At 61.3% G+C, this 12,779-nt stretch overlaps 3 protein-coding genes across 3 annotated transcripts; all 3 read left to right on the forward strand.

The window, feature by feature from the left end:
- Positions 1-425: 425 nt before the first annotated feature.
- LPMP_120610 (hypothetical protein) lies at positions 426-3,548 on the forward strand (the record flags this gene model as incomplete). Its single annotated transcript, XM_010698740.1, has 1 exon — positions 426-3,548. One exon carries the CDS (start codon positions 426-428, stop codon positions 3,546-3,548), a length of 3,123 nt encoding a protein of 1,040 aa, XP_010697042.1.
- Positions 3,549-5,099: 1,551 nt separating this feature from the next.
- LPMP_120620 (hypothetical protein) lies at positions 5,100-9,125 on the forward strand (the record flags this gene model as incomplete). The annotated part of the gene is made up of 1 exon (XM_010698741.1): positions 5,100-9,125. The coding sequence occupies one exon, from the start codon at positions 5,100-5,102 to the stop codon at positions 9,123-9,125; it is 4,026 nt and encodes a 1,341-aa protein (XP_010697043.1).
- Positions 9,126-9,886: 761 nt separating this feature from the next.
- ALAT (alanine aminotransferase) lies at positions 9,887-11,380 on the forward strand (the record flags this gene model as incomplete). The annotated part of the gene is made up of 1 exon (XM_010698742.1): positions 9,887-11,380. The coding sequence occupies one exon, from the start codon at positions 9,887-9,889 to the stop codon at positions 11,378-11,380; it is 1,494 nt and encodes a 497-aa protein (XP_010697044.1).
- Between the last annotated feature and the right edge of the window lie 1,399 nt (positions 11,381-12,779).

Below are 12,779 nucleotides of genomic sequence, written 5' to 3' on the forward strand. Positions count from 1 at the left end.
CACACTCCTACCATCGACGAGGTCCTGTGGAAGCGCCCTATCGCTGCGCTCTCCTTCATCTTAGGCTGGGCTAATACCGTCTTTGGCGATTACGCTTCACCACGAACTTCAAGGCTGGAAAAGGGAGGGGAGAGAGAGCGGGCGCAAGCGTCCTTGCATACCCACTTAAACGCGCACATGTTTCTCATCATAAGGCACATCTTTCCACCCACATGCACGCACGCACACCAAAGATGGAATGGGCATCCTCATCGTCCTTGCCCAGTGTAGAAGGGACATCAGGGCACGGCAGGATTTACAGCGCTACGAGGGGCGGCCTTGGCGCGTTTCAGCAGCTTTCTCATGCTACTGCCGCCGCCGTCGGTGATACAACGCCAGTGAGCACCGAAGCCTGTGCATCTCTGAGCCTCACCGTTGGTGAGGCAATGGATGCTGTTGCAGTTCAGTGCGCGCGGCGCGGTCTCACAAGTGCAGCAACGTGGCTGAGTGAGGTGAGCCTGCACGCACTACCGTCGCTGCTCTCCGCCCCGCTGCTGGCGTGCTCACACTGCGGCAGCGATGGGAACTCCCTTTGCCGCCTTCTTCACACCGTGATAGATTTGGATAGCGCTGCGTTCAACGGTCACGCCATAGCCGGAGGTAGGCATGCCACCTCCCCTGTCGGCGCCTCTGTACACGCCAGATGGCAGCGTCTGCACCGAGTCGCGCTGGGGCACTTCACCAAGGGTGAGTATCAGCGCTGCCATCATCTCATCTTGCACGAGGTGATGCGCAACACGGCTATTGGCAGTGACTGCGGCGCACCCCTCTCTTCGGCAACGGGGGGGACGTGCTCCATGCCGGCGGGTGAGGCATCTGGAAATGGAGGGGGCCTCTCCTTGCCTCCACCGGAGGTGGTCCGCGGGTTCCGCACAACGACGCTGCCTTCCCTCCTCCAGTTCCTCAGCCTATACGCCCTCTTCATGGATGGCGTGAAGTCCAAGCAACTGAGTAATAACGCTGCCCAGGGAGGCAGCGCAGATGGTAGCGGCATGGGTCGCAGTGGCCCGCAGCGAGCACTGCACCCACATGCACGAGTGCTGCGTGCCTACCTGCTCGAAGCGATGCGCAACCCAGTGAACATGCTAAACCTGCCGAGCTCTAGTAACAACGACTCCGAACAGCAGCATGGCGACGAGGCAGCACTACACGCTGCTCAGGGAGGGGCTCTTTCAGGCGCTCACCACACGCCGAGCACCAAGCGCCCGTGGACGACATCTAGCGCGTTGTGGGTGGCGAGCAGCACCGTGGTAGGGGCAGCGGCAACCGGAGAACCTGCTGTGATGCCCACAGGCGCCTCTGCCTCTCGACCTGCGACAGCACAGCCGGCTGGCTACATGCATGACACAGTCTCTCCTAACACGGCCGCCTCGTCCATCTTCTTGAACGCCTCGCCAGCCGGCTCTCCAGCCGCCAAGACGGCGGTACGAGGAGGCGCAGCAGACATAGCACCTACATCACCCCTGTTACGTGTGGATCCATACTTGTCGTGGCTGATGGGTGTGGTGCTACGGGAACTTCGCATGCGCCAGGAGAGTGCGACATTTCTGCTGGCGGCGGTGAGCGTCAACCCACTACTGCGGTGCGCCTGGGAAGACCTCGCGTGCCTCGTGAGCCGTGAGGCGCAGCTCGGGGATCTGGAGGTCGCTCTGGATGGGCTGGAGCCCTTTTTCATGGCGGACATCTTCGCTGCCGAGGTGCGGGGGCTGCTAGGGGTAACGCCGGTGGCATCGGCGCGACTGCGCATCGCCGCTGCGGCCGCCTCAGCTCCAAGCGACGGGTCCACTCCGTCGCCAGAAGGGCCACACCTGATGGCGACGTCAGCAAACGCCATGAGCGACGTCTTCCTTGCCTCAACTTCGCCGCCTTGTTCTGCACTGCCCGAAGGAGACGCCACCACCACTACCACCACGACCGCCAAAGCAGGCATGCGCATCTCGCCACCGTCGAGAACCAACGCCGGCGCAACGCCGCCCCTCCTCGCCGCCGCGCCGTCCAACGCGTGGGAGTGCTTCTCGTTACTGTTCCCCGACACGCCGTTCTTCCTCAGCCAGCTTGCACACTTCTATTACCACCAACGCAACCGTCTCGATAAGGCGGAGGCGCTCTACCAGCGCATTCGTGTCATCGACCCGCACTACCTCGCTATCTTGTACGACTACTCGAATGTGCTTTACACGAAGCGCGACCGTCTGGGTCTCAGCAGCCTCGCCCAGTCGGTCTACCAGGCGGACGCGTTCCGGGCAGAGACGAACTTCACTGTGGGGAACTACTACGTGCTGCTCGGCCAACACGATCGAGCTGCGTTGCACTTCCATCGCGCGACCGCGATCGACCCACAGTGCGCTGAGGCATGGCTGCTACTTGGGCACGCCTACGTGGAGGTGAAAAACACGACAGCCGCTGTGGAGGCGTACCGGACAGCGGTCGAGCTAAACGAGCGCGATTACCGCGGCTGGTACAACCTGGGGCAGATCTACGAGTTGCTGGAGGCGTACCACCACGCCCTCTACTACTATTGGCACACCACATCGCTGCGGCCGGCAGATCCGGGGATGTGGGTGGCGGTGGCCAACTGCTTGGAGCATGACGGTCGCATTGCCGAGAGCATCGCCTGCCTCGAGCGTGCAGAGACGTACGACTCGAGCTCCTCGCCCAGCTACCCGGCGTACGTGCGGCGGATCGCTACGCACCACATCTCCAACTCGAGCTACACCCGTGCCTGCGTGTATCTGGAGAAGCTTGCGCAAAGCCCCGCGGCGTCGGCAGAGGATCTGCTCCTCGCCCTTCCCTTCATCGTTCAGCATTACGTGCAGCGAGCGCGGAGCTCAATCGAGGGGTTTGCACGCTCCCCAAGCCACGACATGGTACTCTTCTCGCCAAGTGCGAATAGTATGCCGCTGATGACGTCTCCGACATTGGGCGCGGTGGCAGCGGGCCGGACTGCCCTTCACCATGCACGCGCTGCTGCGGCACTGCAGCACCTTAACAAGGCCGAAGAGCATCTCAGTACCATGGCGGAGCTGGTGATGCCATCCGGCCACAACAGCGCCAGCAACGAGGATGCAGCCTCGATTTCTGCAACGTTGTCTGCGGCTGGCGAGGGCGGGCAAGACGGCACAGAGAGCAGCGTGCCGCAGAGAGCTGCCGAGGATGGGCCTAATAGTCGACGGACACTTCAGTTACGCAGCGGTCCTGCCACCAGCACCCCCGTCTCCGCGTCATCTTCTGCAGCCCTCGCTGCCGTCGCAGCATCCACAGCGCCGAGTGTGGGTGATATGCCACCAGTGGCGTTTGTTCGCAGTCGTCACCAAGACATCTGCATGCTGAGAGCACAGGCAATGCATCTTCTTCAGATCAGAGCACGCGCAGGCGGTTCACCTCTCCCCGCGGCAGCATCCGCCTCTGCGGCGACGCAGTCGGCATCTTCGCCAGCGCAGCAACCGCAACCACAGCAGCAGCGGCACGGGAGTCCGCTTGTGCCGCGTTGTCGTGCGTCTGAAGGTTGATCGACCAAGTGAACGCAGCTCTGGTGAGCGAAGCCGAAGGTGATCGTTGGCACACTCGAGAACCTTCTTGAGGGTCTGTGGGGATGGCCCACTGACGCACACCCTCCTCCCCCCACGCGCATAGCGTGAAGACGATACCGTTGCTTCTGACGAGTTCTGTTCTTCCAGTGCTTTGCGTGTATAGATAACACATCTCGCCACGTGAAATTGTGCGTGCGTGCGTCCAGGTCTAGTAGGACACCCATCGCTAGATTAACGAAGATATGCTGAACACATGCGGTTGAGGCCCTTGGGTTGCTACGTGTGTGTGTGCGTGCTGATGGATGTGTGCGACTCTGTACGGTAGCCGCACCTGCAGTGCTGCCGCTTTCCCTCCCCTTCAGCTCTCCGCACATCGATGTTGCCTTTTTGGGGCGAACGGCGTCTGGGGACACATCCACAGGCCCGCAATGCAAACCAAATGGGGCCGTTATAGGCTGTCAAGATGCCCCCGCCCCCCCTTCCCCCACTAGGGGCATTGACCCCCCCCCCGCTCCATTCGACCCCCTTATCGTTGCTACGACCCTGCCTCTCTCCCTCTCTCTCTCTTTTTTCACAGGTCTCCTCCGTCCCCTCGTTATTGTCTCTTTAACCTGCACGCGTTGCCTTAAGGCTGTGTGTGTGTGTGTGTAGGGGGGGGGAGGGGATATCAGGAAGTGGCGCACTTCCCCGCAACACGAAGAGAGCGGCTGCCAAGCACGACCCAGCGGCAACTTCCCCTGCACATCAATAGAACCGCATTGACACCCACCCCTACACCGTAGTGCGCTGGCGCTCTCTCAGCACCACCCAGGGGGGGGGGTGCGCTTCTTTTCCTGCCCTATCTTGTCTCTGTGTGCGCGGAATTCGTAGAGAACCCCCACCCGTCCCTGTTGAGGAGGAGAGGGCGTGTGTGTACGCTGGTGTTTGTGCGTCGCATCTCATCGTGAGACTCACACGAGGGAGGAGCAGCGTGAGACGACATCCACGCGTCGGTCCTCTCGGGGTGCGTCTCGTAAAGTAGACGTGGAGGCCACGTGTATCTCCCACACACAACACGAAAGGGGGAGGGGGTCTACCATAGACATCCGTATGCCTGCCACGTTGCAGGTGCCACCGCCACTGGTAGATCAGGACGGTGTCTCGGCCTGTAGTGCGCAGCGCTCAACGCTTGGTGTTGCCACCGGGGCCCTTGCTAACAGCAGCACGTTGGGCCGCCAACGCTCGGTATCGTCATCCTCTCTGTCCACATCTTCCGCCACTCTTTCATCTCGAGAGCACATCCCGAGAACTTTTGGGGAAGGCGTGCTTAGCAACCGACCCGATATTCCAGCAGGTCTGGTGAGAGTGTCAGCGATGACGGCGGCGCCGTCGTCAGCCACTTCGTTACGTTCTGCATCCACAGCCTCCTCCTCGCCGAAGTCCTCGCAGGCTACAGTGCTCTCAGGGGGCAAGCGGAGCGGCTCATACCCACGTGATCGAGGAAGCAGTGGTGGCGCCACCACTCTTGAGCCGCAACGCCGGTCGCTACCCATGGTGCCCACAACCACCCAGGAAGCTTGCGGAGGCCACTTTCCGCATCCCGTCGCGGATGGCACCCTCGCTCGCTCGGTGCCGCTTCCTCTGCTGGTCGAGCAGCAGCGCGATCGCATTCGCGCATTGGTTCAGGAGCGCGACACTGCTGCAGCGGAGCTCAGTGAGCTGCACACCTTGTTCCAGCATCTGCAGGGCGACTATGAGGAGGCAACGCGCGAGACGGACGGGTTGCGACTACAGCTGAGCAGTCTCCGCATGCAGCACGAGATGCAAAACGATGAGCACCAGCTGTTGCGGGCAAGCCACGCGCACCAGCAGCAGCGCATTCAGGAGTTTGAGTTGGAGTGGGCCGGCAACTCCAAGCATCTCCGTGAGCAGCTGGACACGCTCGTTAGTGAGAGGGACGCCATGCAGGCACAGCGCGACGCCTGCATGGCTGACTGTACCGACTTGCGCCGGCAGTTAATTCAACTGCAAGCCGAGATTCACAGTGAAGAGTCAAGGCATCGTGAAGCGCTGCGAGAACAGGCCGAGACACACGCGCAGCAGCTTCGCTCTGCCCTTCGAGAAAAGGAGGAGCAGCTTCAGGCGAGGGCGGCAGCGACCCGGCATGAGGCACGGCTAGTGCAGCAGGAGCTGGATCAGCTCGGCGCCGGTCAAACTGCTGCGCACGAGGAACGCGAGTCCATGCGATGGCGCCTCTCGGAGCTGGAGGTGGTGGTGACAAAGAAGGAGCAGCTCCGCGCGGAGCTGGAGCGGACGGTAGGTGCGCTCCGCTTGCGGCTGGCTGATCAGGAGGAGGCGGCACGCCAAGATGCGCAGCGCTACGCGCAGCGTGTCCAGGACCTGGAGCAGCTGTACCGAGGTCAGGTCTCACAGGAGCAGCACCGTGCTCGGACGCTTCAAGACGATCTGGACGCTTCCCGCAAAGCGGTGCAAGAAGCACTGCGACAGCAGGAGGTCCTTCAGCAGTCCCATAGCGAGCGGACGAGGGAGTTGACAACTCGCGCCTCAAAGCTCGAGGACGATCTCCGCCAACAGCTCCGCGCTCTCCGCGCAGAGTTGGAGGAGGCTCGGGCGCGTGCGCTTCAGCACGAAGCTACCACTCGCCGCATCCAGCGCGATACAGAGACGCTGCAGGCTACATGCTCTAGTGAACAAGAGGCGCGTGAGCGGCTACAGCAGGCGCACACAGCACAGGCCCAGCAGCTGTTGCGCGCCGAGGGGAGCGTGCATATTCTCCAGGCGCGCCTGCGAGAAAAGGAGAGAGAAGCGGAGCTCCTGCGGTGCGCCATGGAGCAGGCCACGTGGACGCGAGAGATGCGGCAGGCAGCGCGCCACACACTGGCATCCCTTCTTGGGGTGCCGCGGGTGTCCGTGTGCGGTAGCCGACATCGCCGGAAGGGCGAGGTGGCAGCGGAAGGGGACGAGGAAGAGAGGGAGGGCTGGTCACCAGCGCTGCAGCTCGAGTGGGCGGCGGAGGCGCAGGGCAGTGCCCCCTCCCCATCGTCTCGCAAAGGCCAACATACCGGCCATACCGCAACTACTGACGAGGGCGACACCACTTATGCTGTACCGGAGGGCGGCGAATCTGTCCCATCTGCCAGCGAGGCGGAGGGGGCTGCGTCATCGACTTTCAGGAGTGCTGTTCGTGTGAAACGCGCGCAGCCTGCACCGGATAACACTTCTTCGAGTCTTCAGCGCCCACCAGCGACGCCGACGCAGGCAACAACCGAGCAGCACGTGGAGACGATCGAGCGCACTGTGCAGCGAGGTACAGGCCAGTCTGATGGCGAGGGGCACGCGGGACCATCCGCCGAAGGGGGGCATCTACTTCAGCCGCCGCTCTCGTTCCGCGCCGGGTTCCCACTGACTGCCACCCCGCCTTTACATCCGGGGACGCCGCGCGCAGCTGGTGGTAGCTCTCCGTGGCGGGCTCAGGGATCGGCTGGCAATGCTGCCTCAGCATACTCTACTGCAGCCGTGTTCCGCGGTGCTGGTGGTGACACATCGACGTTCTCATCGCCTCTGCGAGTGCCCTCCTTTATCCAGGGCCACACCACCGCTGGCGTTGGGGTAGCAGCAGCCACTGGTGGGGAGAATCCCCTGCGCACCCCCACCGGCGCGACAAGAGCACAGCTACTTTCTACACCCCTTCCCTCCCGTCAACAGGTGGGTCACGTCTACAACATCTCTGACAAGGAAGAGCAGCGACACCAGCTGCAGGCGGTGATTTCGGGCGGTACTGCTAGTCCAGGTCCCTATGCTACAGAGCTCACGCGTGGATGCTCACTCACACAAAGACCGCGGTGGGCGTCACCGCTGGCAAGGCAGAGAGGCGAGGTTTTCTTCGATGATGTCGTGAGAGCGCCGTGTGCGCAAAGTTTCCTGGCGAAGATGCTGAATAGGGGCGCAGATGCAGGTGATGTTGCTGTTGCAGCAGTAAGCCATCCGCGACGCGCGGTGTCTGCACAGCTGACGGCTACTTCCACTGCACAAGTCCGCGCCTTCAACACGTACCTCACGCCCTCTACTCACCGCGGAAGTTTTGTCTCAAGCGACAGAGTGAGCGGGACTGGCAATACTCGCGGTGCGCAGCCATCTTCCTCACTGGGAGACAGCCTCACCTATGACAATGGAGCATCTGCACCAGGCGCCCGCGCGGCGGAGCTCATCGCGCAGCTGTCACATCCCTCATCGGGGGCTTCCTTCGGTGCTGCTGCGGCCTCTGACAAGTCGCCGGTGATGGAGCGCAGGGCGTTGAACATCAACCGCCACCGCAACGTACTTCACAGCGGAGATGCGGCGCTTCAGCAATATCTTCGCGACACCGTGCAACAAGTACTCGCTGCTCACGAACACGAGGGGACACCCCAGCGTGAGCCGCACCATGTAGCACGGCAACGGCTAGACGGCAGTTCCTCTGTCCCTGCTGCTTATGGATGCCACGGAGATGGTGTCAGTAGTGTAGGAGAAGTGGATGAAGACGATTTCGGCTCTGCGTCTCTTCTCCGCTCGTCCGTTGCAGTGCCGCTTGTGCGACCGACCCCACAGCCAGTGTCTACGGTGAGCTTCGTGAACGGCGGCGGGGCGACTCGCATGGTTGGCCCAGGTGACAGCAGCCGAAGTGATGCACGCCGGCACGATTCTGAGAGAGAGCAATGTGGAGCTGACGGAGTTGCCTCTGCAACTCGGCGAGGTCGTCTGACCACTTCAACTCTACCAACGACGCCATCGGCGTTATCAACAGCGACAAGCACTCAGACCCGTCTCAGAGACGGCGGCATTGCACACACGCTTGAACAACTTGCCAGCCGACAGCAGCAGCTCTTGCATTCACTGGGCCATCGACCACACGCGATAGTCCCGGCCGCGCACAGTGCCACTGTCTCATCCCCGTCACCGTGGCAAGCGACAGCTGCAGACCCTCACCTCAACGAGGACTTGCGGAGCGGTGCCAGTATCACTGTGCCCAGATCTCTTTTCCCGCAGGAGCGCGGATGCTACATTCAGCACCAGGGCCAGCACGAACCTGAAGAGAGCCGCGGCGTAGTACGGTCGTCTGTGGGTGTGAGCGCGGCTGGGGAAGTACCTGCAGACGCCGCCGACTCTGTGTTGACTGTCAGTGCACGTTTGCCTAACACTGATTCCGCACACTTCGGGAGAAGCGTTGTTGCAGAAGGTCATCCTGCAGCCTCGGCACGCTGTGTGAAGGAGAGCGATATCAGCGCCGATGTCGAGCTTGATCCTCGGCAGCTCTCCTACTCGACCACCGCCACCACGGCTCAGCTCACGGATGCACAAAAGGAGGGCCAATCAGCGGCGCGGAAGGGAATGAGCGACTCGACAGCAGTGGCTCAAGGAGCACAGCCCGGAATTGAAGGGCAAGATCGGTGGCTAGCGGGGTCAGCGCTCACAGTAGGGGTGGTGGTGACGACCACGGCAAGCGCAAGGTCTGCGCCATCCGTCTCTGAGGTGTCATCGCTGTCGCAGCTCGAGAGACGGTTCGCCGCGCCATTCTGATCAGGACAGGGGAGAGGTCTAAAGGAGGTGTGCGTGCGTGCGTGCGAGACCCGAGAGGAGCCGTCCTGCACGAAGGTGAGCGAGGTGGCGAGGCAGAGCGCCGCCAGGCCGCAGAAAAAGGCCGCACTGCACTTCTGCTCATTGACGGACTGACGAAGCGCCACTCCCCCCCCATTCGCAGGTATGGGAACGTCCTTGTCCTTTCCGAGGAAGAGGAAATGGCGCCGATCATCACGATGATGCAACCCCACAGAACTGCGGAGCTGATACGCGGTAGGGGGGAGGGGCGGAAGGCTACACCAACGCGTCGCCTACGTCAACCAAAGAAACACGCAAATCGAACGCAACGGAGGAGAAAGACTTGGTTGCAGGAACAGTGCTAGGGAATGTGGTGGTGGCCGTGACCTTTGGCGTTGGCGTATCAGCAGCGAAGGGTAGCCGGTAGGTACGCACGCGCAATCGTGATCTCAGGGAGATGAGGATGCCTGAAAGGGGAGGGGAAGGGGCTCGATGCGCGTGTGTATGCGTGTGTATGCCTTCTCGCTCCACTACATCGAGGTTGGCCCTTCTCTCCTCTCTTCTCTTAGTCCCTTACACATTTTCGCTCTGACGACGCATCCTCTGTATCAAGCGGAGTACGCGTGGAAGCTGACCCGGTACAAGCACGACTGCCGCCGTACAAGCACCCCCCCCCCCCACACACACACTCACACACATACCTGAAAGAAAGAAGACTTACCGTCACAGTCAGAGCTTACAACATGCTGCGCAACGTTGCTTGTCGCTTGGCACCGAAGCCGTGCCACCTAAACCCCCGTGTAATCGAGGCGGAGTACGCCGTGCGAGGGTTAATCCCATCCCGCGCGGACGAGATCAAGGCGGATCTGGCCGCTGGCCGCGGCTCCTACTCGTTCCAGAGCCTTGTGTACTGCAACATTGGTAACCCGCAGTCGCTGGGGCAGATGCCACTGACGTTCTACCGGCAGGTAATGGCGCTGGTGGATGCGCCGTTTCTGCTGGAGGACCCGGAGATAGTCGCGCGGCTGCCAGTGGACGCCGTTGCGCGAGCACGTGAGTTCCTTGCGGAGATCGGCACGGGCACGGGGGCGTACACGGAGTCGTTTGGGTACCGGTTCGCACGCGCTGCTGTTGCTGCCCACATTAACCAGCACAGCCACCACGTAGGCCCCGCTGCAACGGTGGACGATGTCTGTCTGACGGACGGGGCGAGCACGGGTGTGAAGGTGTTTCTGCAAGTTCTTATTGGTGGTTCGAGCGACGCGGTGATGGTCCCGATCCCGCAGTATCCGCTGTACTCTGCGCAGATCACGCTGCTTGGTGGGGTGAAGGTGCCGTACTACCTGCGCGAGGCGGAGGGGTGGGGGGTGCAGGCGTCAGACCTCGCTGCTGCGTATGACCAGTGCGTGGCCGAGAGCGACGCGACGCCGCGCATTTTTGTGTGTATCAACCCAGGGAACCCGACAGGGAATGTGCTGGAGCGCTGCGTGATGGAAGACGTGGTGCGGTTCTGCCACGAACGTGGGATGCTGTTGCTTGCGGATGAGGTGTACCAGGAAAACGTGTACGACCCGCGGCGCCAGTTCGTTAGCTTCCGTGAGGTTGTGCTTGGGATGCCTGAGCCGTACTGCGTGGAGACAATGCTCGTGTCGCTGCACTCGACGTCGAAGGGCGTGATTGGGGAATGCGGGCGGCGTGGTGGGTACTTCTGCATGACAAACCTGCCCGGTGAGCTGCGTGCGCAGGTTACAAAGCTGTGCTCGATCAACCTGTGCGCGAATGTGAACGGGCAGGTGATGACGGCGCTGATGTGCTCGCCGCCGCGTGAGGGCGATGCGAGCTACGCGTTGTACCGGCGCGAGTACGACGGGATCTTTACGAGCTTGAAGGAGCGCGCTGCGCTGCTTGCACGCGAGCTTGCGACTGTGCGTGGGCTCTCGTGCCAGCCGGTGGAGGGTGCGATGTACGCCTTCTCGACAATCACGCTGCCTGCGCGGTACGGCGCGCGGAACGAGGAGCTGAACGCGAAGGAGGGGCGGCAGCTGGCGCTGGATGCGCGCTGGGCACTGGAGCTGCTCGAGTCGAGCGGGGTTGTGGTGGTGCCGGGGTCCGGGTTTGGCCAGGCGGCGGGGACGCTGCACTTCCGAACGACGATTCTGCCGCCGCTCGCGCAGATGGAGCGAATGGTTCATGCGATCCGCGAGTTCCAAGAGCTGCTCTACAAGCAGTACGCGTAAGAATCTGGCATGCACGCGCGCGCGCTTGTGCGTAGATAGGAGGAGGGGGTGTTGCTCTCATGTGCCTGAACGGTGCATGAGAGCACGGGCTGCCGCTCCTCGATGTGTGCGTGCGTGTGTGTGTGTGCTGATATGCTGGCGTAAAAGTGATCTGTATGAGTGTATGTGTGTAGCACACTTACATCCTCTTTAGGTGTTCTCGATGACCTCTTCCCCCACTTGTTTCCGTCTATGCCCATGAGCGTGACGATTGTATGTGTGCATGTATGTATGTATGTATGCTGTGCCGCTTGTTGGTAAAATGGAAAAGCTCAGAAGGAGAGGCGAAAGAAACGAGTGGAGGACTGGTGGCACAGAGTCGTTTGCTGCAACGCGAGATATGCGGCGTTGATGGGTCTCTTTCCATGGTGACCGACCCTGGTGTACTGAAGAGTGCGAGCATGCCTGCTTTCCCTATCACAGGCGCTTGCATTTCTGCGCGCGGCACTGCTCACGCAGGCAAGACGTGTGGACTCTCTCTTTCTCTTGGTGTGCGTACTCTCGGCAATTTTTTCCTCTCGATAACCTTCTCCCGCCTCATGTCGTTTTCTTTCCGCTTCTCTAATGCCTCCCCGCCGCCCTCTCTTTTGATATTCACGCGTACATCTTACACGCTTGCCTGTTGTGTCCCTCTCCTCTTCTCCCCACTCCGTGTGACGGCGGCGTCTGCTTTACCGCTGCGCGTTTGGGTGTGGGTCTGTCAACACCCACCCACCCACACACACCCACATCTCGATATTCCGTATGCCCAGCAGCTGGTTAGACCCCTCTCCCCCGCATGGGCACGCGCAAACACACCTTCACTCTCACCGCAGCTCTGCAGGCATCCCCCCTTTTCTTCTCCCCGCTGTGTGTTGCTGCCGCCGCCCGCTCTCAGAGCTTTTAAACGCCCACGCACCCATTCTCAAACTCGCGACCATAGACGTATTTATAGAGACTTTCCCCCTTCCCCCTCCCCTTACCTCACCCGTAGCAGCTCTTCTTTCCTCTTCGTCGTCTACCGGCCATCAACTTCACTTTGGCTCCCGCCGCCGTTCTTTCGGCGTCGCACTTCTTCAGCGCACCTCATTCGATTTTGTTTGCACTCCACGTGTGCTCACCCCCGCTGGTCTTCCTCACCGCTCTCTCTCTCTCTCTGAGTGTCTCCTGCCTACGCTCGAAAGAGAGGGACTGGCACCCTTTTCTTTTTGGGCCTCTTCTTCATGCTCTGACACTCACGGAAACACAAACGAGCCTCCCCCTCCCCATCCCCTCCCCCTCGTACTGCTGCTGCTGCCGCCTCACCATCGTTCGCATTTCACCTCTCTTCGCAACGCTGTAAGACGTGATTGATCGACTCCTTCTGCCATTCGCTTGTCTT

Source organism: Leishmania panamensis (genome assembly GCF_000755165.1).
Source record: "Leishmania panamensis strain MHOM/PA/94/PSC-1 chromosome 12 sequence".
Taxonomy (NCBI): Eukaryota; Euglenozoa; class Kinetoplastea; order Trypanosomatida; family Trypanosomatidae; genus Leishmania; species Leishmania panamensis.